General features: G+C 44.5%; 1 protein-coding gene across 1 annotated transcript in view; it reads right to left on the bottom strand.

Moving 5' to 3' along the window:
* The window catches only part of LOC144755985 (keratin, type I cytoskeletal 19-like), a 31807-nt gene extending 16116 nt beyond the window's left edge, over positions 1-15691 (bottom strand). The window contains exons 1-6 of the mRNA XM_078645455.1: positions 15145-15691; positions 12247-12329; positions 9114-9270; positions 8206-8367; positions 7947-8072; positions 4274-4494 (exon numbers count right to left, since the gene is read on the bottom strand). Coding sequence (XP_078501581.1) covers positions 4274-4494; positions 7947-8072; positions 8206-8367; positions 9114-9270; positions 12247-12329; positions 15145-15615 — 1220 coding nt within the window. The 5' untranslated portion in view covers positions 15616-15691. The remainder of the gene's footprint in view (positions 1-4273; positions 4495-7946; positions 8073-8205; positions 8368-9113; positions 9271-12246; positions 12330-15144) is intronic.
* Between the last annotated feature and the right edge of the window lie 7262 nt (positions 15692-22953).

Below are 22953 nucleotides of genomic sequence, written 5' to 3'. Positions count from 1 at the left end.
ACTTGGCCAGCGAGGAGAAGAAGGCTAAGTTTGAGGTCGGCCCAAGAAGAAACGCTTGCTCCTATATCCGAAGACTCAGATCCAGAAGAAGATATCCAGGATCTAGCCGAGGAGGGTCTTAGAAGATCAAGAAGGGTGTGAGTGCCAAGCAGAAGGTACTCTACTCCCGACTGGACCTACCTCGTTGCAGATGTCTGGGAGACACAGAACAGGGAGGATCAGGGAAGTGGAACTGATCAGAACTGACCCGATCATCACAGTGCAAATAAGGTTTCTACTGCCAGGGGCGGAGACCGAAAGGTTGCTGACACTCAACATCGTTCATCCTGCTCTCCTGAGTGGAATAAGAAAATTGATTTTAGAGACAGTTGAGTTTCCAGTTTGCTGTTCACGATATCCAATATTGGAGGGAACTCTTCTTCGTTTGGAAATGCTTGAGCGAGTAGTAGAAATGCTAGGAGCGCTTATTGTTGTGGATTAATACCATATTACGAATGTCTTCAAAGGGGCGCAGAACTGGAAAGGTGAAGAAAGTGATCTTGATTAGAACGGACCCCTTTGTAATTGTGGATGTAGAACTGATAGTACCAGGAGTAGAAATTGAAAAAACGTTAACTCTCAATTTCGTCCGTCCACTTGTCTTGAGCGAAATAAGGAGAATAATTCTAGAAAAAGTTGACTTTCCATGTTGTGGTACGAACTGCCCAGAACCTGAGGGAATGTTACTTCGGATGGACATTTATGAAGACGTAGTGTCCCTCCTTGAGTCATACATAACTTCAGATGAAAATAAGACTTTTGAAAAGAAATTGTAAAATTGTTGTAAGATAACCTAGCGCCGAGTGGAAGAAGAAAAAATGGTAGGGGTTTCCTTTTAGTGGATGGAGAAGTGCTAGGGTTGTCTATTTTCTACTGGACTTTGAACTGTTTTGCGGAAACAAATTGTTAAGCTTCCAAGTGTTCAAAAGAGAGACATTGCAAGAGGGAAAGACTTTGTTTGAAAACAAGGAAGAAGTTGATGCGGAAAGAACGTCCAAAGCGACACTGTTTGAGAACATGGAGGCTGGCAACCCGAACCGCAGGGCAAAATGTATAGCTGTTACACTTTTAGGAGTAGTGGTTTCTCTTATAATTTTAGTGGTAACTGTTTCCTTCCTAGTGGGACACGAGGGGGGTGAAACTGCAGTCAAGGAGGATAAGGGAGTGTCAACACCGAAAACTACCCTTATTAAGGAGAAGGGAAACATCAATGAGAAAGATAAAGCGTTGTTAGATGCAGAAATAAAAAGGCTTCACACAGATGAGTCACAGGGAAATTACAAGTCAAATGCTTATGCTAAATTGCTTTATGAATATGTTGATGCCATGGAAGTGAAGGATTGTTACGTTTGTATGCAATTACCAGCTTCGGTGGAGGAGGGTATCAGGTACCATCATCTTCCGTTGACATATGGAATCACATGCAGTTTGTTGTTGAGCATGTTTTATGGACGAGAAGGATTCGAGTATTACTTCTCGAATTTCGACTCGACATTGCCAGAGGTTCCGAATTTCAAGCATTTGAACAAATGGGACTATTACAAAAGCGAAGACAGATTACACAAATGGTTTATTCCATGGAGAACGTTAGATACTTCACATGCTCGAAGGAACAATCTGACTTGTCAAATATCAGAAGTTGAGAAAAAGTTTATAGGACAGGTAGATACTAGATACAGGAGGCAGAAGATTTTGAAGGCATCAGGACAATGGGAAACAGATTGGACCAAGGAGGAAAGGGCACATCAAAGAAAAGGTAGTATTGGTCCAATTGCTTTGGATAAGGAGAAACGAGGGAAACTGTGCATACACAGGAGTTACTCCTATTATGAGAACTTTTATGTAGGTCAAGTCAGTTGTGAGCATGCCTTTCAACTGGAGTATTACTCTAAGGACTTTCTGAAAGGGATGGAAGCAATTCCAAATGTATATTTTGTATGTGGAAGAAATGCCTATGTGAAGTTACCAGATAATTGGTACGGATCATGTTATCTGGCTGTTGTCTTCCCTAAAATATATCATGTTGAGAATTTAGACACGCCAAAGAAAGAAATACCAACTAGGTGGAAGAGAGGGCTGGGTGCAGCAGAAGTGGTTGGAGATGTACTAGGCGCTGCATTCCCTATCTTAGGACTGATATTGACTGACATTAAGATCAGGAGGTTAGCTACAGTCATAGATAGACTATCTGCCAGTACTGCAAGATCCTTGATGCTGATAGAAGGGGAGATGCAATCGATTAGGGCAATGGTTCTTCAGAACCGACTTGCTTTAGACGTTCTGTTAGCAAAAGAGGGAGGAGTCTGTAAGGCTTTGAAGGTCCAGGAATGCTGTACTTACATTCCAGACAATTCAAAACCTTTAGAGAAGTATATACAAAACATCACTGCCATACACTATGAAGTTGAGGACCTGGCAAAGGTAAATGTGTGGGAAAAAGTGGGTCATGGAATGGGTAAAGTTGGAAGTTGGTTTGCCAACTTAGGAAAGGGTATCGTTTGGTACATACTGAAACCCATCATCATAATTGTGATTTGCGTAATCACTTTGTGGGGATTGGTGCGTTTGTATCAATGTTATAGAGCAAATAGGTTGCAGAGAACTATGAGGAAACAGGAGGAAGAGTTGACAGAGATGCAGGACACTCAATACAAGAGTCTGAAAGCATTGGAGAGTATGAAAAGAGGTGGCACAACCATGACTTCACTTTGAAGGGTTCTACATTTTTAGTGTCTTGGTGATGATGACCCCTGAAGGTCATCAAAGGGGGGACTGAGAGAGCACAAGTTTGAGAAAAAATGTATAAGTACACCATATTTACAAGCACGTAGTTAGTTTAAACATGTTTTGCACCCGAGTGTTTTATATCCAGGAGTGAAATATACAGAGTGTTTTATATTCAATGGTGAAATGTATAGAATGTTAAGTAGAGTAACTATAATTATAACGGTGTGAGATTAAAGTAGAAATGTTGGAATATATGTGAAAACCTCATGTTCTCATGTTAAAAGAGTCATGTCCGAATTTAATGTAACTTTGAAATCCAGTATAATGTGTAGGCCTTAGGGCAATTCACAGCAAACCTGATGAGGTGACGTGGTTCTTTCAACTGTATTATTGAACTTAGGGTTAAAAGTATAGGCTTTATAGATGTGTTATTTTAGAAACGTATGCTAGTTAAGAATGTTTGCTGTTTAAATCAAGTTAACGTTTTAAGAGTGCAGGGACCTGCTGCATGTAAATCAAGTAGGCCTGAGCAGATAATGTCATGTCGTTTAAATCGTCATGTGCTCGTTAGGGAAGAGGTCGAGGGGTGTCCAGCACAGAGCTTTGAGAGTGTTTTACGACTTAAGATATGGTGGAGTCTGGAATTTGAGGCCCACTGCAGGACGAACTGTATGCAGGTGCGAGGGTCCTAATCAGCTCGAATGAAAGGGACTTTGTTCAGTGGCGCCTTGCGCAGGCATGGAGGAGTTTCCAGGAATTTCAGGGGGTATCGGCGCACTGGAGAAGAAGCCTGGGAACCAAGGCCAACTTTAACGAGGGTCTTCAAGAGTACCATCATGGAGTTTGCCGCGCACAGAGATACCACGTGAGGGGCGTCCCAAGGGGCGTTTCTGTTGAAAATGTGATTTGGTATTAGGGAAAGAGACCCGGGAGGAGAGCAGGGCAGATGATTTTGGGAGCCTAAGGAAGCGGATGGGTAGGCAGATAGGCTGATCAGGAGAGACCCATTATCAGAGAAGAGACAAAGAGAAGTGCGTGATCTTCTTAGGAAGTCACCACAGCTGACACCTAGAGGGGTAAAGATCTTGTTAAGTAGGGATGTCATTTAGTATAGTGTAGGGACAGACTAACCTTAATTTTCTTTTCTGTAATGACTTTGAGGTTGCAACTTGTATCCATTTTGACAACCCTTATGGTTTTTGAGATTGTACTTATTATTTTGTTTTTCAGACTTAGATTACTCAAGAAGTTCATGTTTATAGTGACACCAATTTACCTTTTGAATCTCATTTTGAGAAGTTTGTACCTTCAGTTATCTTTGACTTTATATTAAATCTTTAAAACTTAAATTTGGTCAGTGGTCATTTAGAGTGGTGTAAGTTCTTAAATTGATTGACTTATTGCAAGATTACCTTTTACTCAATGACAGGTACCAACGATTCAGTCGACTTAGTATGGGATTTGGTAAGGTAACTAGTAACCAGTAATCCCGCGTTAGCACACTTACTGGGCATCCTCTCCCTCCAGCAGGCGGCGGTAGGTGGCGATCTCCATTTCCAGGCGCGTCTTCACGTCCATGAGGATCTTGTACTCTTGGCTTTGCCTTTCCATGTCGTTTCTGAGGTCGGCCAGCTGCGCTTCAACGTTGGAAACCATGGCCTGGATCTGGTTGAGTTGCATGCAGTACCTGCCCTCGGTCTCCGCAAGGGTACCTTCCAGGGCCGATTTCTAAAAGGAAGGAGGGGTGTAAACAGAAGTTATAAGAGAAATACTTTTACAGCCATGCATATATAATAGTTGAGATTCCACCACATTTGTACAGTCCACAATGATCTGGTTGAAATCAAGGTTCTATTTATTATTGGCAACTGTATCATTTTACACAGCCAACACATGTTTCGCTCATCGGCTAAAAGTACAGAGGGTACACTTTTTCAAAGCTGCAATCAAATCAAAAATAGAAGCAAAAAAACAAAAGAGCTTTAAGAAAACAATATTATTTTAAGTGACTAAATAAGAAACCACCACCATTTCACCAGAAGAATGTGTATGTCCAACAATAAGACGTGCTGCTTTCATTCAAGTGCAGCCATTTTGTGCTAAGTCATCAGCAGGATTCTCAAAACGGTTGCACTCCTGAACTAATATGTTGGTGGTGTCACACTACAGCTTTGTGTCGTGGCTGAGATAGAAGGTTAGAAAGAAACCTCGAAGCCATGTGAGATGACACTAGGGACAAATATGTTTCGTTTCCTAAGAAACTGAGACTATGACCCAAAAATAGCAGAGATCTGTGAAAAATAAGACAAGAACTTGTTCTGGTCCAGTCAGATGATGTTACAGGAAACGGATAACAAAAAACTGAAAACATCACCCGCGCTCTTTGCTGGGAGTGTTCCATAATCAAACCTACTTCATATTATATATCTATACCAGAGGTCCAAACCTATATATTGCAAAAAACACAGTTGATGGACAGAATGTAGAACAATGTCATACATTCACCCCAGTACAAGGATCTGGGCCTAAATCCATCGTTTTTTTGCACTCCACACCACCCTGGGTTAGACAATGGCTATATGCAAATCAGCTCTGACCCTGTGCCTCATGGGAACAGTCCAGTCCGAACTACCAAGCCATGTCTTTCCCAGACCGGAATCAAGCATCCAAGGACCGGTTTCTGGCTACCAGCCTTCATCAGCGTGGATAGCTTGACTCCAGTGGTGTGGAGAGCCTGGGACTCACGTCTGAGCATACCCAGCCCACTCGGGGTGAAAATTGCAAAAAACACAGTTGATGGACAGAATGTAGAACAATGTCATACATTCACCACAGTACAAGGATCTGGGCCTAAATCCATCGTTTATTTGCACTCCACACCACCCTGGGTTAGACAATGGCTATATGCAAATCAGCTCTGACCCTGTGCCTCATGGGAACAGTCCAGTCCGAACTACCAAGCCATGTCTTTCCCAGACCGGAATCAAGCATCCAAGGACCGGTTTCTGGCTATCAGCCTTCATCAGCCTGGATAGCTTGACTCCAGTGGTGTGGAGAGCCTGGGACTCACGTCTGAGCATACCCAGCCCACTCGGGGTGAAAATTGCAAAAAACACAGTTGATGGACAGAATGTAGAACAATGTCATACATTCACCCCAGTACAAGGATCTGGGCCTAAATCCATCTTTTTTTTTGCACTCCACACCACCCTGGGTTAGACAATGGCTATATGCAAATCAGCTCTGACCCTGTGCCTATATATTAACGTTTGTATGCAGAAGAAAAAAGTTTGAGGCTTGTGAAATCCTTAGTTCCTACTTGGACGTGACCTTCCTTCACGAGATGTGCATTAATTTAATATTATTTGTTTACTCAAGTACTAAAATTTTAAAAGAGCATAGAGAGTGATAGATGACAGTGACCCCAAGCTCTATTCCCTGATCTTCTTAGTCCTCTCCGCCCACATTTTCTTCGTCATAATCCTACACTACTATGCACCGTTTCTCCCCTGTGCCTGTCCATGACTTTTCTGCCAACAAGTTATAATTCGTTTTTCAAGCACCACACGGTATTGGTAGACTTAAATCTTTACCCTGTTGATTACCTTAATGTTTCCCTGCCACAGTATGTGCTGTAGACACTTTCTTTGCAAACAGCTTGTCGTTGGTTGAGCTTGGACAGCCGCCAGCTTTTAGGAAGTACACTTTCCTCCATTATGGAGCTGGTACTCCTCACCATGTTCATCTTTTCCCTGGTCCTATTGGAATCAGTGATCCTCACAGTGCTCTGGTTATTCAGTGATACGGTTATAAATCGTATGATGATTCACAGATAGGTAAGTGTAAATAGGAGACCTTATTTCTGTATTCAGTTTTCAAACTCAATTACTTCTGGCCGAGAGTAAATTTGGAAATTGACTGAGTTAGAGTGTCTAAGCTATGACTGTAATGTCAGGGCCAAGGCACGGAAAGGATAATGGAGCATATTACCAACAAATAGCGATATTTATCGCTAAGTAGGCTTAGCGGCAATATTTTTATCGCCACGCATCACGTTTTTTATCGCTGAGATAACTTGCTATTAGCAAGGTTTATCTCAAAAGCGATAAAAATCCAGGCAATAGCAGAGAAATGCGTGAATATTGCTGAGAATACAGCGATATTCACACATTAGCGACAAAATACTCTTAGCCATGTTATCCACCTCCCATTGGATAACATGGCTAAGAACTGGTCTGGGCAGGTGTTAGTATTTGGAGATATTCGTGCATAGCATGAATATTTCCATCGCTACGCCTGCCTTGCTAATAGGCGATAGCGTCGTTATCGACTGCTTCAGTCGCTAACAGGTTGGGTACGCTCACTTTGCATGTCATTAGCGATAAATATCGCTGACATGCAAAGCGGGCCCCAAACCGCTCGCTACCGCCTACAAGCTGTCGCTAACTGCTGTTAGCGACAGCTTGTGAATAGGGCGATAGAATTATCGCCGTTAGCGGCTGAAAACTGTGATATTCGCCTATCGCCCTCCTTGGTAATATGCCCCAATGTTTTGCACAGTATCGCAGCCCATCCGTTCCACTGAACCTAACCGTGTCCGGCTAAACACTTCCACACTGTGCAGATTTTGTGCTTGCAATACTTTTCACTCACTAGTCAGGGAACCTTCCGATGGATGTAGTCTGGAATAGCAAAATGCCAGAATATCGTAGCCAAAATATTGAAGAACAAAATGTTGAGGCAGTTGATATATGTAGCTAAGTATAGCTTTACGATTCTTAACCCTACATCTATTAACCTTGAAGAAATGTATCTCTTCAAGCAACATATATGTGGAGTTTAATATTGTGATAAATATCGCACCACTTTTAAATTCAATGCCTGCTCCACAAGATGTTTGTGCAGAGATTGCCATAAAACCACCGGCTTTTAATCAGGTCTGTGTCAATGTCAATCTGCATTGAACCTTTTGGACTCCAACGACCACGCTGCTTCGCCAGATCCACCGAAGGGAGGTTTTCAGCAATGGGACAAAGTTTAAGGTCATACAGACTCCCATGCTCTTCAAACCTTCTCAACCACCCAAAAAGTAAAGGGGGAGAAGGGCGAGAGAGACAAGGCAATACACAAAAATGCATAACACAACTCAATTCAATAAATCATGAGAATGGAATTGGTACCATGCTTAGCTGGGTCTGCAGCTCTATCTCCAACCCCTGCAGAGTGCGCCTTAAGTCTGTGATCTCGCTCTTGCTGGACTGTATCTGTTGACTGTGCGTGGCAACTTCACGATTAAGTTCCTCCGTCTGAAACGAGGTGAGAAACACACAGTTACAATGCCTGTTCACACTAGGTAAGTTTTTAAATCAACCTGCAATTATTTTGTGGAATGGGTGGAGCAATTGTAATCATTAACTTCATCCTATGGCTTTCTCTTACCTTGCTGAAGAACCAGGCCTCGGCATCTCTGCGGTTCTTTTCCGCCAGATCTTCGTATTGGGCTCTCATGTCAGACAGGACCTTGCCCAGGTCTGCACCTGGTGCCGCATCCATTTCCACGTTTACCTGCCCACCGACTTGGCCACGCAGGGCGTTCATCTCCTAAAAACATAAAGACCACCAGATCATGGGAATTTAAATGCACTTTGATCAACAGTTTATTGTGTGACATCCCTTTCCTCACCACAATCTATGATAGGGACATTTCAGTTTTTTTGTAGTCAACAGTAGCTGCAAAGTTGACAAGAAGTCTTGGCTTCTCCAAAAATAGGTTTTTCAAGCCCACCTACATAACTTACACTGCCCATCAGGTCCTAAATTGTCGAGTACTAGACCGGTTTGTTACACTAGCATGTGGTCCTTTGATAACATAACAAGAGTCCGTGTATGAGCATTCTAATTGAATGGGGTCTGTAACATTTAATGTACCCAGTTAACACTGGTGTGATAAATATTGCACCACCCGTAAATGTGCTCAATGCACAGTGAGGTATCTCTGAATGGATAATGAAGTATTTCTGTAGGTACTTGCTATCAGGCATTGGTCAAAATCAATCTGCATTCACACTGGGGATGTCTTCTTTGATACAGCAGATTGACCAATGCTGAGAGGGACTGGGGAGATGAAGGGACTGCTAAATTGGTCTAGTTCCAGTACTGACTGAAGGTAGAAACTCTCTGATGGTTTCATTCTATGTTGCCTTTTTAACCTTAGAGTCTGATTTGTTTGGTAGGAGATTGGGAGACTTCTCAACAGATGATGGCAAAAAAGTTGTGAGAAACTGGGGCAGAATCATTCACTTGTTAACACGCTTGTGTGCACGAATGTGCTCATGTATGTTGCTTACCTCCTCATGGTTCTTCTTGAGATAGGCCAGTTCCTCCTTCAAGCTTTCGATTTGGATTTCCAGGTCTGACCTGGCCAGAGTCAACTCATCCAGGACCCGGCGTAGGCCATTGATGTCGGCCTCCACACTGTTGCGGAGGGCCAGCTCACTCTCGTACCTGGAAGAAAAAACTCGGTTTAATATGAATGAGAAGCAGCCATCGGTACCTACTACCTGAACAGAAGGCTACAATCTGCAGAGTGCATGCTGATGGCTGGATCCCTTCTGATTGGCTGAACTGTTATCAGTTCTACACCAGTCTTGTTGGCTGGGAGGGGAATGATCATTTGAGAAGGGCATATAGTCCATGAGGGGCGAGAAAAGGATGAGGCTGAGACTGGAGAAGAAAGGTTGGTACGAAGGGGAGAGATACAGAAGATAAAGTGGGTGCCAATGAATGTGGTGAGAAGTTTCCTTGTAGAAGTGCATTGTGGCAAAAGTGTTTGGGGAGAGCTGGTGTTTAGGTTGGAGGACGCTGAAAGTGGTTCTTCCACCTAGCAATCGATTGGCTTACAGGACAATTTGCTTGTCTGTGACTTTGAAAAGTTTGCAGCAGAGCCAACCACACGTCAAGGATTAGCTTGACATAAGGCTGAGACACACCTACAAGCCTTTCGAAGACAATGACCAGACACAACATCTCCTGATTTGCCTCTCTTCCAATCCACTTGTTTATTCAGCGATGTGAGCCTTCACTGTTGTGCTTGTTACTATGTGAGTGTATATTCCCCTTGCACCTTCCCTAGTGGACGTGGCTTAAGGAAGCATGGCATAAAGACAGACCCATGCTCTTCCTTTCCCCGCAGCATCTCAGGTGATAGAAATGTACTCAAGAGTATCTGCTATTTGCCCACCAAATAGGGCCATAGCGTTTCTTCCTACTCGCTAAAGATAATGGCAGACACTGTTCATTCCAAGGCAATTGTTATTAAGTGATGAAGTAATTTTAGGCTTGGAGGTGCGCCCAGCCTGGTCTCCCACAGGCTGCATTGTTCTTTGTAAAGTGCGTAAGAGTATGTCACAAGGGAGGCATTGTTCTTGACTTGCGTTGTTATCCAAAAAAGCAGAGAATAGCTTCCAAAGATTGCCAACATACGACTACCTTGAAAATGAGGACAAGAGAGGTTTGCTCTCTATGGGCACTCCTCTACCATGCTACAAATCCCCAATATATAGTGCTTCTGCCTATCCAATGATGTATGGGAATCTGTGTTCCCTTTGTGGCAAAGTCAAGGTATCCGGTGCCACCATCCTCAAGGTTCAGAAATGTGGCACTGCACCCAGTCAGTGCCATAGCAAGGGTACCAAGGGCCACAATGGTAGCAGGGAAAATGCCATTTACTGTGTATTTGGTAGTATAATGCACCAATAACCAGGGCTCAGTGGGCCCCATGGGCCACTAGGTCCTGGTGCCACTGCACATACTGAACCACTGATAGCGTCTCCTCTACTCCCCGTGGCGCACCGGCTTTGCTTTTCTTATCCATCCAAGAGAGAGCTCATGGTCATTCCATGGGGAGAGGAGTTGGCCTAACAGCTAGCGCGGTCGACCTCGAATCAGGGGAACAGGGTTCGAGTCTTGGCAATGACATTGAATATCTTGTGATTCTGAGCAAATCACTTAATCCCCCCTTGCCTAACAAAAATGTATGTGTCCTCGTGTAAAGCAACTGGTGCTATGTAAAGCTCTCTGATACCCGATACCCTCAGGTCAAGTAAAACTCTGTAAAAAAAAGAAATCCCTCCCACCACAACTCGTGGAGGGTGGAGCAGGCCTTGGGTTGTTCTCCTGGCGACCACAGCAGAGCCATTCGAACCACATAATTATAGTTTACCAGACAAAGGGTGGGTCCAGGGTGTGAGACCCTGTTAAGGTCTCCTTCCTGGTAGGAGTGAGACTGTGCTTCCAGGTGAGAGTTCCTACAACTTCAAGGGTTCATGGAAGCAAACCTGGGATGAAAACTGCCCCAGCACTTGCTTCTCCTTTGGGGTGCAGGACACCACAGGGTCAGCCAGCTGTGAGGATGTGTTTCAAAGCGCATGAAGGCCGGGCATCTGAGAGCCGTGGCGTGTTGTGTTCTTTTTGTCTTACCTAATCACGTAAAGTGTTGCATGCACTGCACAAAGCGGATCCTGTATCTATCTATTGTTTACCCAGAAAGAGAACTGTGCTCAGCCTTTTGTAGAAGGACGGGTTGGTATCACTCTCTGCCGGATGTTTAAAGGGAGGGGAGGGGCTCCAAAGACGAATTGCTGCAAGAGTGAAATGTGACCTCCTGCTCGCCCCCTTGACTAGGGGTGTCTCAGAGTACAGAGTGCACAGGCCGAGAACCTTTTGCTCCAGACAAGGCCCAGTTCCTTGTGACTGAGCTAAAGTGTGAGTGTTCCAAGTTGTGAGAATGGAGTGAAACTTGCAAAGTCTTTGGAGTATGCCAGGAGGGAGACCCTGCTAAACCTGGAGCTGTTATATCAATGACTCACCATGGAAGCTGACCGGGCGAGACTCTATCCAGCATGAGACCTTCAATTGAGACTGTGCTAGGAGTGAGACGCTGCGACGTAGGTCCTATTGTTTGTGTGACCATGAAAGCTGACGGGGTGGGGGTTGCTCCTCGAGATGTGAGGTTCAGTGCCAACATGCGGAGTCTTAGACGTGTGCTGTAAAGGTGGGCATTCTGGTAATGCCAATGTGGCCAGAGAACCGGGCCACCAGAGAGCCCTGCTTGAAGGCGTGACATTCAGGTGACACTTGTGGAATCTCTGGGAGTGGTAGGAATGAGACCCTGCTGCAAGGAATGATATTACATTTGTTCACGTGTGATCACATAAACTGCCTGGGAACTAGAATGTGCTTTAAGACTTGAGGTTCACATGGAGTCTATAGTCCCACGGGAGCTGTGTAGGTGTGAGACACCCAGTTATGTCTATAGGACAAGAGATGAGACTACTCCAAAAAGTGAGACATCACCACATGAAAACATGAATTCTGTTACAGTAGAAAAGGAAACATCTAGCATTAAAATAGAGTGAATCCCAAACGTTGCCCCAAGTCAATCTTCCCACAGTCCCCCCTCCACCAAAGGGTACCACTTACTTGCTCCTGAAGTCATCAGCTGCCAGCTTGGCATTGTCGATCTGCAGCAGGGTCTTGGCATTGTCCGTAGTGGCAGCGTGGATCTGAAAGCGTAAGGTAAACGGTAAGGTTCAACAGTGAAAGCAAGTGGCAGAAACCAACTTGACAAAGCACCAGGAAGATTGGATACCCAGGGTCACCTGGCATGCTACCAACATTCTTTCTGGACGGACAAGGAGTGGGCGCAACCCAGTTTCAAAACTCATACAAGGCCCACTGGCACCAATGTGAACAACCCATTTGTTAGCATGGGTGACTGTGGGTGGACCAGCAGCACGAAAGGGACAATCCCAAAGCAGGTGTAGTAGTACAGGCCCGATAGGTCATGCTACTAAAGCATTATTGTATGCACTTTCCCCTTTGATTGGGGGTGAAGAGCGGGTGGGTTGGTTGTCACATATAGTAACAGAGCTCCCAATGAGCAGCCCTGGGGGCTTTGTTGCAGCTGGCAGACTGGGCACTTATTTAGTTAGATTAATGTTTACCATGTACCCGTGGGAGCCCGAAAAAATGAGGACATGAATCATAAGGCTAAATCAATGACTGGGGCTTCTTGGGAAGACATTGGGTGAAATCATGGCGAATACAAAACGTGCAAGAAGGGTGGATGCAGTGGGGACCAGCTATGTTTGATGATTTAAGCCCAGCTCGGGTAAACCTAGGCCACTGGACCAATCTGCTAATGAAGTGATTGGCTACAATGTTCTGGGGTTCTCACGGTGAACTTAGATATGGAGGTGATGACTGTTATGCTTCTACTACTGCTGCTGAGTTTGGTGTTGAACGCTTAGCATTGCATCTCCATTAGATGCTGAATTGTGGCATCCTGGTTCTGCCTGAATAGAGACTGTAGGACCTCTGTATGTAGCAAGCCAATCGGAGGGAGGCGCCTTTGTGCTAACCGGGGGCGTTGCCATCATACGTAAAGTATGCAGAGAAGCCTATGATCGGGGTAGCGGTGCCTACTGACCTTTTGTCCTCATTTCAATAATACCTTTTGTGTTTCGAGACTCAATTTGTTCCTCAGGTAAGTCAAGTACTTGAGAGGGAAAGACTTTTTGAGGGAAGGTGTGTTCAACTTTCGTGTACAGCTGTGGTTATATTTACGTTGAAGATAAGGTTTTCTAGGTAATGTCAGGTGAAACAGGTAACCATTTTTAAATCATCGTTTTTTCTTTAACTATATAAAGAGTTCTGGAAGTGGTAAACTTAGTTCATTTTACCGTAAACCATTGGACCAACACCCTGAAAACAATCATTTGTATGACTAAAAAGTCCACAAGAGGAACACATGTGTCTAGTCAGGTCATCTTGTAACCTGGAGTCCAGATTACACCGTTTCCCTCAATTTCCATTCCATGTGCCTCGCAGACTTGAGCGCGCGGGTTTAGCATGCCTAACCACTTGGCGCCCGAAATGTTTCATTTTAGCCAATCGCGATGGCCCATTCCCTGACTGATTGGTTAACTCCCTTCTTCCTGGAAAATCTCTTTTGTTGATTATATCAAATGAGTGTTAATTAGCTTATGATGTGAAACGAGAAGTAATGGACTCAATAACAAAGACTTTGTTTACTCTAACTTATGTTGTTTCTGGCACACGGTGGGCAGAAAAGAGGAAAATAAACAGAATGAGAACTGAACAAGCTTTGAGACGTCACAGTTTACGAGTAAACCGGAGGGACAACTCCTCTCTTTAGTGGTACACGCGAATGGAGCTATGCATTCAAAATACCTCAGAATCTCAAAGAAAATGTGACGACCTTCAAAAGCATTGAGTATATGTTTAAATAATAAAAAAAAGAGCCCAGTCTTTCTCCTTGGTATTTTAGAGGATTCGAGAATGCTATCAACACGTTCGTTGGTGCCCACGTGATGATGTCACAAGTGTCTGCAGAGGAAGCAGCAACCTTAAGCATCGAGGGGGGGGGGTTGCATTGCTCATGCACCCTGTGAGAAACAAGGCCCCTCTTAGAGGATGACTGGGGTTGGCCAAAGCGTCATCACTAATGGCTGTCCCTTTGTTTTAGTTATTATTCAGTAAACACAATGATTGTATTTAACCCCTTAAGTGCTGCCGTCGGCCAACGGTCGTCACGGGCACTACCTCCCCAGTGCTGCGTGCGACCGCTGGACGTCCAGTTCAGCACCGGATAATGGACAGCGCAGCACTGGGGAGGTTTGTTTACTAGCTCCCAAGTGGTTAAATCAAGCATCACTAGTTGTCCATTATGGTTCACAAACCAGTGAGGACCAACCAGAGATTCAGTAACATGTGCACCCCACAAACACAGATGCTACTAAAGGAAATGTCCTCCACACAACTGTCCATTCAGAACTGCAAGTCAGTCAAGTTTTTCAGATACACAGAGACTGCAAACAGTGCCACCTTGCAAAATAAAGGTATTGATCATTGACATAAGACACATGCCACACACTGAACGGTCTCAATGAAACTTTACGACTCGACTTCAAAATGATAAAACGTCTGGGTCAGCCCTGATAGGACCCACACCTGTGTCATACATGTTATATACACCCCTTTTCAATAAATCTTCAATGTTCTAATCTCTCTTACGTGGTTATATAAATACATTGTGTACATCAATCTCCTATATGTTACTGTTGGATATAAATGTTTGAAATGGTATGTATTCCTAAATGCAGCCCTTTTAAGTGCTCATAATTCTGTCAAAGATAAGGATTGATGGAAGGGGAAGTGTAAACATTAGGCTAGAATCACAAAATTTGGTCAAGTGGTGAAGCTAGGATCAGTTCTCCTGGATAACAACTAAACCACGTGAATGATCCCAGCAGACAGTGACCCGGTGACCTGTGCCATAGTTGCTGTACGCCTCACCTTGTTTCGCAGGTCTTCGATGGTCTTGTAGTAGTGGCTGTAGTCGCGGGAGGGCCCGGGGCCTTGCTTCTCGTACCACTCGCGGATCTGGTGTTCCAGCTTGGTGTTGGCCAGCTCCAAGGAGTGGACCTTGTCCAGGTAGGAGGCCAGGCGGTCATTCAGGTTTTGCATGGTGGCCTTCTCGCCACCGGACAGCAGACCATCTCCCACACCGTGGCTAATGCCAAAGCTAGATCCACCAAAGCCATAGCCGGCACCACCACCACCCATACCGCCTCCCACCCCCGAGGACACATACCTAGCCGTGGACACGGAGATATTCCTACCTCCGCTGCCTCCGTGGATGCTCGGGGGCCGGTAGCTGCCCCCCGAGTAGACGGGGGACACCCTGCTGGAGGAGCTACCCAGGCCTCCAAACCCCATCCCTGAGCCGGAAGTGGAGTAGTTCTGGCTGATGCTGTACGTGCTCATGGTGGCGCGAGAGTGCACGAGCCGGGCCCCCTTAAGTCTAGCTGTGTCGCAGTGGTGAGGACGGAGGGAGAGTGCGGATCTTCGCCTCCTCTGGGTCCCCTTATACCCACAGCCTTGGGCGTTGGCCGTTCACCCGCTTAATTCGTCAGCCTTGAAGTCGGTGCCAATTTTCAGGAACTTCGTGTCTTTTTTTTGCAGGTCTCGCAATTTTTTTTCTGCTCCTTATGAGTTTACGAGGGTGAAAAGGAATTGTCTCAACACGGTCCCCGGCCCCCACCCTGCTGTGAGCAGTCCCTTGCTCACACAAGGGGCGGGCTCACCTGCCGCTCCCCGACAAAGGCCGGGCTCTCTGATTCACGTCCCAGCCGGGCACCTCCAGGCTACACTTTTGTCTCAGCCCTCCCTGCGCATTGTTCACCCGGGACAGGCTTTCCCGTTCTTCTCTGGTTCCACCTGTGCCGTCTGGGCGGGTTGTGTACTCTCTGGTTACAACAGCAAGATGCAAACCAGGCGGAAATAAAAGAAAGGGCCCTTTCCTGCTCTCTAAAGTCGAGTATATACTTGTTTCCAAGATTGTTGACAACATTTACACATGTGCAACATTTACACATGTGCAATATTTACACATGCAAATTTGCCACCATGTAGGAACGTTTAAATGCACAACTGTGAGGCAAATGTGCATTACAGCAGGTAACCATTGTTTGTCATAGAGGGAAATATTTCCCTTACTGGCGCAACCCCAGCCCCAGAATCTCCTTATACACGAGGTGTTGTTCTTTAACCCATTTCCTCCTAGATACACACTTACTCCTGCCTTTGAGAGGAGTAATGTATGAAACTGTAGGCTATCTACCCACAAACTTATCAAGTTCTGTAGTCAACAACTTTTGAAAGGCGAGCCAACCCAGAAATGTTTAAAAACACCCTCCTAACCCTCAACTCTAAAAATGCAACATTTCTGCATTCGTAAGTATACTTTCCAAAGCAATGCAGGGAATTGAACCGGCAGCTGTTAATGAGGTGGACCCATCCGGCCCCAGTGAAATGTGCTGAATTAATTTTATTGTAATTTGCTGACACTGGGACCTTTTCAGCAGCTCCCTTATTCAGCAGCACCCACACGTCTGCTTCTGTTAGGAGAAACATCCTGCAGAGAATGGGGAAGGTTTCTTTTTTTCACTTCCAGATGAGCCCAACACAAAGGCCTCTATTGAAGGGCCATCAGTTCTTCTTTTGTGAGACTCCTCTCCTGCTGGCTGGGAGCTACCTGGAGCCTAACACTTAGATACCAATGCAATGGTTATCACTTCTCAAGTGCTTAACAGAAACTGCGATTTAGAGGCAGGTTTATGATTTGTTCAACCTCTATGTAAAAGATGTGCATGCATTGTAGGAAAGTCAGATGCATCTAACAATTTAAATAGTGCTTTTAAAGTTATTTTTTTTAAATGTAATTTCTTTTATAGCGCTACCCAGCCAACTCTAGGGTGTCTATGTCTATGTTCATGTACTGGTTCTTGTTTAGAGCATATATCACCCGAGGGTCTCATAGTGCTTTGCCGAGACTCAGGAACAGACAAGAAGGATGGCTGGAAAAGAAGTAGATTTAAAATAGCCAAGTCTCAAGAAACTTACAAAACTTCTTGTGATCTAACTTGGGGGCCTATTATGATTGCAGTTTTCCCGCATCCCCCGAGCCGGCGGAAGCCACCGCCAGCCCGGTGGATGCGGGAAAACCGCAGCGGAGCCTCGAAGGACCCACCGCCATATTAGGATGGCTGGTGGGTCTGGCATTCCGTCCGCAGCTTTTCCGCCGCGGTCGCCTTCCGACCGCGGCAGAAAAGCTTTAACATGGCTGGCGGTGTCTACCAGACACCGCCAGCCATATTAGGATGGCGTGAAAGGCATGCTTTTCCGCGGCGGCTTGTCCGCCGTGGAAAAGCATACGGACATTCACTTCGGGGGCCCGTTGCGGGCCCCCTGGGTGAAGGTGGGGTGGGGAGTGCACATGGGGGGTACCTATGGTACCCCCCTGCATTTGCGTGCACGAAGCGGCAGGCACCGCGCGGTGCCTGCCGCTTTGTGCATGCAAATGCACAGCATTCATTTTTAACATTGCGCCGGGTGCTGCTTCAAGCAGCACCCGCCGCAATGTTAAAAATACAGGATGTGACCGCCAGGGTGGCGGTCACATCCTAATTTGCACGGAGGGACCACCGCTGCCCCTGCGGACGGTCCCTCCTACTCTGGGGTGGCGGACGGACGCAGGTCCGTCCGCCATCCTTTTTAGCACCTTGGTTCGCAGGTGCAGTGGCAGTGAGTTCCAGAGAGTGGGGGCTAGTTTCGAAAATGATCTGCTGCCATACTTGACTGTTCGAACCTTTGGGATTATTTATAGATGTTTATTAGCAGAGTGGAGAGTTCATGTTGGCTGATATTTTTTCTGCTTATTTGCCAAATAATGGGGACCCGTTTAGAGTTTTGTGCACAAGACAGCAGATTTTAAAGTTTATCCGCTTCTTTATTGGCAGCCAATGGAGTGTCCTCAGGTTAGGTGCACAAGAAGAGCGAGTGGGAAGGTTCAAAACCAAGCTAGCTGCTGTATTCTGCAAAACCTAGAGCCTATTTAAGAGTTCCTCATTTATGGATGCTAATAGAGCGTTCCCATAATCCAGGCGACTGGTAATTAGACCCTGAATCAATGGCAGACGGGATGGCAGGGGAACCCATTTAAAGATTGTACGGAGGATAAGCATTAGCCCGTAGCAGGTACACGTTACTTGATTGACATGATCACACATAGAGAGTTGATTATCGATCATTACACCGAGGTTGCGGGCTGTTACTTTTAGAAGGGGGCAGGTACCTAAGGTAGGAGGCCATCAATCATTTGTCCACAGCGTCTGTGCATTGCCAAAAAGAACAACTTCTGTTTTATTTCCATTTAGCTGGAGGTTGTTGGTTGATATCCAGTTGTTTATATCCAGCATGCCTTGCCCACATCTATGTTTAGTATTGGTGACATCGGGTCCAAGAGTAATTAACAGCTGCGTATCACCGGCATACGACAGTGTGTCGAAGCCATGATCTTTGATGACTTTAGCCAGAGGGGATACATATAAATTAAAGAGCGTAGGGCTCAAGACAGATCCCTGGGGACACCCCTGTTGATGGATTGACTCTTTGAAGTAAAAGCACCGATTTGGACTCTGGATGTTCGGTCACTCAGGTAACACCTAAACCAGGCCAATGCAGAGCCTCCGACACCCGCCTCTCTCAGGCGCACCAAAATGATGGAATGGGAGATGGTGTCAAAGGCAGCCAACAGATCTAAAAGGACCAAAATAGCCGATCTTCGATTGTCCAGAGAGAGTTTAATGCTATTCACCACTTCTAGTAGGACTGTTTCGGTACTATGGATAGCTTGAAACCCCGACTGAGAAGGATCTAGCACTTTGTTTTTTTTCAGATGTTTAATTAGTTGACCATTTATCAGTGACCCCTGGATTTTTCCAAACAGGGTAAGAAGGGAGATTGGTCGATAATTCTTTGGCTGTTCAGGATCTGAGGTGGGTTTCTTTAGAATGGGTCTAACTTTGGCCTCCTTCCACCTTGTAGGTACCAAGGAGTGTAGTCATGAAAGATTTTAGAGCCTGGTTAGACTGGGAACAATAGCTGGGCTGATTTTTTATAAAACCAGGGAGGATACTGTATCGGTGGGAGAGCTTGATTTGACCCTTTTATGTGCCTGGGTGACTTCTTCCAAAGAGAATTCAGAGAATTCATAAAGGGTAGAGGCCGCCAAGGGACAGTTTTCTTGTAATCTCTTAATAGGCAGTTGAACAGTATTTTGAGGGAACTGGCTATAGATACTGTCGATTATTTCTACAAAAAAGTAGATAAAGAGTCAACCTACTACTGTGGAGCTAATTGTGAGAGCTGCATAGAAGCTGGATTTGTGAATTAATTAAGAATCTTAAACAATTCTTTCTGGGAATTGGAAGCTTTATTTACACTTTTCCCCAAATAAAACATGTTTGCCGAAGCAATATGAGCTAGATAACGCCTATGTGAAAGTTTGTAGTCATTACGATCCGTGACACTTTTTGAATGTCTACATTTACGTTCAGCTTTTCTAGCCGCTAATTTGTCAATTTTTAAGTCCGGAGTAAACCAGGGTGCAGATTTGTGAAAACGTTTAACTTTTTTCTTTGGGGCGATTTTATCAAAGACCTGACAAATAGCAGTGTCTAGCAGATTGGCTGCATCATTTGGATGGTTGGTATTAGACATCGGGGGGGTGATAAAGTCTGAGGAACAAGATTCCAGGTCTGTTTTATTCCAGGGTCTGTGCCATATTGGTTCTGATACAGAATCTGTTTGGCCGGTGGATGGAATCGGTATATTCAATTTCAGCAGATAGTGGTCAGACCACAGAATAGGCAGGGGTGGGTCAACCATTACGTTAGGGGAATTTGTAGATAAAAGATCTAGAGTGTGGCCAGCTCTGTGGGTGGGGCCATTCACTATTTGTTTGAGCCCTAGAGTACTTAAGCTGGAGATAAGATCGGTTGAGTGGGGATCGTTGAAGAGGTCAATGTGATAATTAAAATCTCCCAGCAAGAGAATTTTTTTTTTTTTTTTTGTAGTTCAAAAGAATTTATTAGAATTTGAGGCAGTAAAGAAATAATTAAACATAATAACAAGTGATACAGGTGATGAAAATCAATTAAGAATAATATATCATGGAGGCTAAGTTACAAATAATTCATTGTATAAATTGCAAATAAATATTGAAGAAAGCAAAGATTCAGTACCGGAATAATAAAAAGCATCATCAGTATCACCATGTAATAAAGAGAGAAGTAGCAAGAGAAAGGAGAAAAGGGGAAAGAGAAAAGAAAGGAAAAGAGGAAGAAAGCGGGGAAAGAAGAGAAAGGAAAGAAAGGATATAGAAACGAACTCCTGTAGGGCTCCACCAAACAAGACACACAAGACACACTAGACACACTTAATCAGGCAACACAAAGGGATATTGAGCAACCAAACCTTTAGATGCTAAGTCCACATAAGCATCCAGAGCTCTCCAAACATTACTAGAAATCGAAGGAGAGAGGTGGGCCTCATCAACCGAAGTATGTGCACTCCTCAAAAAGGAAACCCATGCCCACCAGGTGTGATATGAGACTGAGGAAAAAGACTTCCATTCCATAAGAATCACTTTGACAGCAACAGTAAGTAAAAGATCAATGAGTTGTAATTCTAGGGAATCTAAAGGCAACGGGATTGGAGAGGCCAGAGGACCCAGTATAACCATGGGAAAAGAAAGTTGGAATTGAACATCAAAAATTAACATAAGATGCTTATGTATCAAATCCCAAAAAGATTGCAGAAGAGAACACTCAAAAAAAATATGTGGAAAAGTACCAGCCGATAAACCACAACTCCAGCATAGGTCGTCTTCCTTTAGAGACAGGGAATACAATCGAACTGGAGTCCAATGAAGGAGGTTGATAGAAAAGAACTTAGACTGCATTAAAGAAGGAGCCATTTTGTTACGCAAAGACATCTTCCCCATTAGCTGCCAAGAATCTGGTGAAATATGTTCTGTAAGATCAGGAGCAAAATGACCCCACCACGAAATATGTTTCGGAGACCAGGTGTCCAGAAGACGACGCACTTTGAGTATAGTCTGGGCTTCATTACACGCTACAGTATCGTAAAGGGTACTACAAAACCAAATCCCTAAATATTTAAGCTGTTTAGATTGCCACTTAAAACCTGCAGAACCCATGTGTGCTGGGAAGCAATAAGCATTTAAGGGAAACATCTCAGTTTTGTCTCTATTAAGGGTATAACCCGAAACTTTAGAAAAAAGAGAAATGGTAGCGGTAATGGCAGGAATGGCCAATACTATGTCATTAGAAAAAATAAGAACATCGTCTGCATAGGCAGCTGTCTTCATACAATGGGAGCCGAAATTAAAGCCTTTAATGTCTGGGTGGAGATCAATCAATCTGAGGAGCGGGTCAATAGATAATAAAAACAAAAGCGGGGATAAAGGACAGCCTTGTCTGGTGCCTTGGCGAAGGTTAAAAAAAGACGATGTAGCCCCATTAACTCTAATGTTGGCTCTAGGTTGAGCATAGAGGGACATAACCATGTGGACAAAAGAATCCCCAAGGTTATGCGCGCGTAGAACTGCACGTAAAAAAGGCCAAGAGACCTTGTCAAAGGCCTTTTCGGCATCAAGGGCCAAAGCTGCAGCCGGAAGACTAGAACGTTTAGCTGAACTCAGAATATGACAGAAGGTACGAATGTTATCCCTGGCGAGTCTACCCTTGACAAATCCCGTCTGAGAAGGATGGACAAGCTTAGGAATATAAGTCTCCAAACGTCTGGCTAAAATCTTGGCAAAAATCTTAGCCTCCATATTAAGAAGGGAAATAGGACGAAAATTCTTGGGATCGGAATGGTCCTTACCCTCTTTAGGGATCACAACAATAGTGGCATCAGCTGCCGAACCCGAAACAGACCCCCCGTGAATAAAAGCATCAAAAACTGACTTAAGACGAGGAAAAACATAGGGAAGAAAGGTCTTATAAAACAAAATGAGGAAACCATCCGGACCAGGAGCTTTCCCAGACCGCGTGGCTTTGATTGCAGCAATAATTTCCTCAGAGGTAATCGAACCACCCAATTTGTTACTATCCTCCACAGACACAGATTGAATAGGAATCGTCTTCAAAAATTATTGACATTGGGAAAAAGATGCCTGATTGGTGGGAGTATAGAGCTTACTGTAAAAATCTCGAAATACATCAAGAATCTCTGTGGTCTGAAATTTTTTAATACCCGAGCTATCATTGATACAGGAAATCTGGGAGGATTGAAAAGAAGACTCCTGAAACTTCAACGTAGCCGCCAAAATTTAACCTGCTCGTTTTTTAACAGTAGCCGTTTAGATTTCTGAGCCTGTACACCTATATGAGCTCGCTTAGTAACAATGGTGTTGTAGGAATACTTTAAATTCTTAATGGACTGTAAACATTTGTTGTCTTTAGAGTTGTGATAGAGAGATTCTTGCTTTTTGATTTCATCTGCTAAATCAGCAAGTTCCTTTTTGATGGTAGCATTTCTAGTCGCCATACGCTTAATAATGTGACCACGAAGAGTGCATTTAAAAGCATCCCACAAGACTATTGGAGAAGAAACTGAGCTTTCATTGTCAGTGAAAAAGGTATCAATTTCTTTGGAAATGGCCAATATTTGAGAGTCATCATGCAAAAGCTCTGTATTTAATTTCCAAGAACGAGGACGCGATTTAGGAGCAAA

The sequence above is a fragment of the Lissotriton helveticus genome, chromosome 5_1 (genome assembly GCF_964261635.1).
Source record: "Lissotriton helveticus chromosome 5_1, aLisHel1.1, whole genome shotgun sequence".
NCBI classification, from domain to species: Eukaryota; Metazoa; Chordata; class Amphibia; order Caudata; family Salamandridae; genus Lissotriton; species Lissotriton helveticus.
The sequence above is the reverse complement of the archived record's forward strand: the minus strand, read 5'-3'. Positions and strand labels throughout refer to the sequence as shown.